Source organism: the organism of the source record quoted next (assembly GCF_019968985.1).
Source record: "MAG: Porospora cf. gigantea B chromosome Unknown PgB_NODE_2312_length_3712_cov_123.158, whole genome shotgun sequence".
Taxonomy (NCBI): Eukaryota; Apicomplexa; class Conoidasida; order Eugregarinorida; family Porosporidae; genus Porospora; species Porospora cf. gigantea B.
In genome coordinates this window covers 1-3,712 of record NW_027178816.1, presented here as the reverse complement: position 1 = coordinate 3,712, position 3,712 = coordinate 1, and the positions used below count along the sequence as shown (strand labels likewise).

At 54.9% G+C, this 3,712-nt stretch overlaps 3 protein-coding genes across 6 annotated transcripts; 2 read left to right on the top strand and 1 right to left on the bottom strand.

Annotated features, from left to right (window-relative positions):
- Positions 1–283: 283 nt before the first annotated feature.
- Positions 284–1,495, bottom strand: KVP17_003027 (uncharacterized protein; the record flags this gene model as incomplete). Of its 3 annotated transcripts, XM_068519866.1 has the most annotated exons (3): positions 284–956; positions 985–1,168; positions 1,195–1,495. In XM_068519866.1, the coding sequence occupies 3 exons, from the start codon at positions 1,493–1,495 to the stop codon at positions 284–286; spliced, it is 1,158 nt and encodes a 385-aa protein (XP_068376651.1). The 3 variants fall into 3 exon arrangements, with proteins under 3 accessions (XP_068376651.1, XP_068376650.1, XP_068376649.1); XM_068519865.1 differs by lacking the exon at positions 1,195–1,495 and having other exon boundaries at positions 284–1,024; XM_068519864.1 differs by lacking the exon at positions 284–956 and having other exon boundaries at positions 1,166–1,495.
- A 380-nt stretch (positions 1,496–1,875) lies between these two features.
- KVP17_003028 (uncharacterized protein) lies at positions 1,876–2,511 on the top strand (the record flags this gene model as incomplete). The annotated part of the gene is made up of 1 exon (XM_068519867.1): positions 1,876–2,511. The coding sequence occupies one exon, from the start codon at positions 1,876–1,878 to the stop codon at positions 2,509–2,511; it is 636 nt and encodes a 211-aa protein (XP_068376652.1).
- Positions 2,512–3,152: 641 nt separating this feature from the next.
- KVP17_003029 (uncharacterized protein) lies at positions 3,153–3,653 on the top strand (the record flags this gene model as incomplete). Of its 2 annotated transcripts, XM_068519869.1 has the most annotated exons (2): positions 3,153–3,579; positions 3,607–3,653. In XM_068519869.1, the coding sequence occupies 2 exons, from the start codon at positions 3,153–3,155 to the stop codon at positions 3,651–3,653; spliced, it is 474 nt and encodes a 157-aa protein (XP_068376654.1). The 2 variants fall into 2 exon arrangements, with proteins under 2 accessions (XP_068376654.1, XP_068376653.1); XM_068519868.1 differs by having other exon boundaries at positions 3,153–3,653.
- Between the last annotated feature and the right edge of the window lie 59 nt (positions 3,654–3,712).

Here is a 3,712-nt window from a genome sequence, read left to right as displayed (position 1 = left end):
TGCACGACGTACCAATTGGAAGCAGTCAGCATCAGTGGCGCCGAACTTCGACACCAGGCATCTGTAAACGGGAGGGACAGGAACCTGCATGCAGCACGTTGTAAACGGGAGGGACAGGAACCTGCATGCAGCACGTTGAAGACAGCGTCAAGAGGTCCCTCACACCTCCGAATCCGTCTCAGCTCTCTTCAGTGCCCATTCACCGCCGACACCCACAATATAAAAAAAGTCGTACCACACCTACGTTCAGTGTTGTAAACGTTCAGAAGAGCAGTTTGCAAAATCACTTCTGAATGTACTGCAAGAATGGAATGAAGCTTAGGAAGACATAGGGGTAGTATGCCTCGTCCTCGCCGTCCTGAGGTTGGTGAGATTCGAAGTCCGAGGTGAGCATCTGGGACAATGTTTTGTGCAACTTTGCCTCCTTCCCTGCGTTCACCGGCTTGAGGACAAACGCGTTGAATTTGGGAGGGATACCAAAACGCAGAACGCACTCCACGAAAATCTTCATGACCTTTAGATGAACAGAAGAGATAAAAAGTTCGCTGAACGCCGCCAAAATCACCCGAAGCAGGAAGGACTCGGCCTTTACGATCTCAGCCTCCACCGTTGACCTCTCAGCCTCCTTCGTGTCGAATGCGGTAGGGTTATGGGAATACTCTCGGCAGTGCACCTTACTCTTCCGAGCGGCCTCCAAGAATGTCGACAGAGCTCGTTTGAAGACGACAACGCGGTAGGCGACGTTGTTTTCCTTGTCGCCGACACCGTCAAACTTCATGGCGCTGCGAGGACACACAAGGTCACTCCAAGACTCGTAGGTAGAAAGGAAGGTCTGCTCAGATGACTTGCTCACGATACACACCAAGGTTGTCAGATTCTCAGTGGTCACGAAGTCTCCTTCCTGTACTATATCTGGAGTCAACACATCGACCAAATCTCGCTGTGGAAGTGGCACGCTGGGTGACTGAACAATGGGCTTCTCACTCCTTCTTCTGGAGCCCTGTGCTCCTCTGCTTGATTTCATTGTAGTGGGAAGACTTATTGCGCACCTCCTCCTCCAGCCGATTGGCGTTCTGGACAAGAACGCTGAGATTATCCTTGAGATTGCGATTGCGCGGGAGACGGGAGTCATCCCACTGGAAGCGGTTGAGGTACTGAGCCGCGGTCACTGTGTGATCATCCTGCAAGACCCACTTGACTTCCGTTGCTGGACGATGACGAACTGTGAGTTCGGGTCTAGCTCGAGGCCTTGCCGCTCGAGACGGCGCAAAACGGCCTCGCAGTAATAATCCTGCTTCTGAATGTCGTCAGCCAATCGTATGAGGTCGTCGAACGTACCATAGGTCAAGTTCGTGGGGACATCGAGAACGTTGCTCTCCTTCACGATGTTCAGCTTTGTAAGCTTGGCTTTCAACATGGCCAGGGCTCCCTCACGGGGGCCCTCCTCTCCGCTGCTGGCTAGTAGCCAATACCTTTCAGCGCTGCTCTTGTCCATCGAGTATTATTAGAATAAATGCCGACAGTGTATTGGGCGATTCCAGTTTGCGTTTTACCCACTGAGTAGGTTCCGAATTCCTGGGCTGACAGGCAGCTGGATGCAGAAACCGTAAAAACCTTGGTCAGGTAAATTAATCGCGCTCTGAGGATTTAGGGCGTATGGAGTAGCCGATTTTACCGTCAGCAAGGCCAAGGAAGACTGTTTCCTCCTTCCTCGTCGGATGACGGGTAACCGAGCGACGCAAGAAGCGCTGTCTTCGGTTGACTCTCTGCTCTACTCTCTGAAACAGTTGGACTTTCTTCGACGAGACAACGGGCGCTTACGCCAACGGTGAGTTACAGTGGGACGATCATAGACTTTATTTGACTCATCAGCTGATGCGGCACAAAAAGGGCGGCGAGGCGTCCATCTCAAGGATTTTTAGTGAAGATGACGTGTACTTCATGGAGAACTTCGGTGACTCTACACACCGGCGATCCATTAGCACTACTCGGTCGCCGCCCGCTCATCCAGACGTGAAGTTCGACGTCTCCCCTCGAAGGATCCCTTTGGGCCCCGCTCGAGACTCGGACCGTGCGGTGAAGCCTGAGCGTCGGAGATTTGCGGAATCGCCGCGATTCCCGAGCGGACAGGCGTACACAGTTCCGCCGCTGAACCTCGACAAGTACGTCTGGGGGTTTGGTCACTACAGAACACGTAGGGTTGCCGTGGACGCTAAAAGCGCCCGTGGTACATCGAGCCGCCGAGACGGGCTACGGCGCAACTCCGCCTCGCCCTCGGCCTTCCCAGAGCGCAAGCTTTCAGTGAAGGTTGACCGGCCCTCACTAGCCGTTCCATCGCTGCCCGTTGGCTTGCCGCACCTGCCTCTGCCGCTGACGCTGTCACAGTCGCCTCGACCACAGCAGCGCCATAAATCGCAGTGCTTCGAACGGCAGAAGCTGTGGAGAAGCAAGTCGCCTGTCGGGGAGTATACGAGGCAAGCAAAGCCGGCTGATTTTTCCGGTGAAAAATGAAATGATATGACGTCGTCCACGTTCTGGTGTCGGGCAGCTTCGCTCGTGTGCGAACTCACAGGGCTGGAACTTCAGATCGCAGGCTCCACCTCGGACGCACAGCAGTTCGTGTCTTCGTTGTTCATGGGCGAAACGTAAGACACAGCCGTTCCCGACACAGGCCGCCACACATGCACTCTGTCCTCGCGGCATGGTCACGCGGAGAGCTGCTTCTTTTGGTCATCAGGGACCAACACAGAGCCTGCCTAGGTCTGTGCTTCACAAGGTAGGCCGTAGACTGCTTCCGACACCAGCCAATCTTTAGGTTTGTGTGAAGTCGTGGCCATCGAGGTGCGCCAGGACTACAGATTCATGGGTTTGGGCACGATATTGCTAGTCGTTTCGAAAGAGCTGTTGGCGGCAGAAAGTTGCCATGTGTGAGGTGCCTGCCTGCTGAATACAGTCGAAACGCCGTTCTCCGGCCACAATACCGGTGCGAGGCGAGTGGTTTTGTTCTGATAGGCGACACGTGTCTCAGGCGCCTGCTGACGGCAGTGAACACCAAAGCGAAATGGGAACACAAGGTCTGCGATGCTGGTGTCCGTTTCAGACTGGCGTTGTTGGAAATCCGCCATGATGAATCCTAATCGAGCAAAATAAAAATGAACCGCTTGTGGCGCCGCGCTACGACGCAGGCCAAGGTGGGCGCCAACGTGAATTTCGTGGAGGCTACAGCAGACCGAGTTTTCGTCCGTTTTTTCTCACGCTCGCTGGGGAGCTCCGTCAGCAGACACCTTACCGAAGACCGGTTCGCTGTGCTCATCGGCGATGTCCAGCTGTGGCGTTCGCCACACACTCTGGCCATTGGGGTGGCCATCTTCAGCCACTGTGGACGAGGGGTTGTGTGTCACAAAGTAGCGGTGAAGTCGGAGTACCGGCGTCACAACGTGGACTCGATTCTTGTACTGCTCGGTTGCGCCTTCGGGCTAGATGCGCTCCAGTCGAAGAAGGTAACGCTGCACGTGTCTCGCCGGTCAGCCTTTCCGCGAGCACTCACTAGGGTCTCGGTGCGACTCAGGCTAGGTTTAGGTGGGGCAAATTCGATAGATCACGCAGCTCTGTTGCGATTCCGCCGAGAGGAGATCAAGAACGCGAGCCGGTAGCGTCGTGAGACGTGCAGCTTTCCGCTAACTCGTTTGTTGCTTATGGTTACACAGGGACT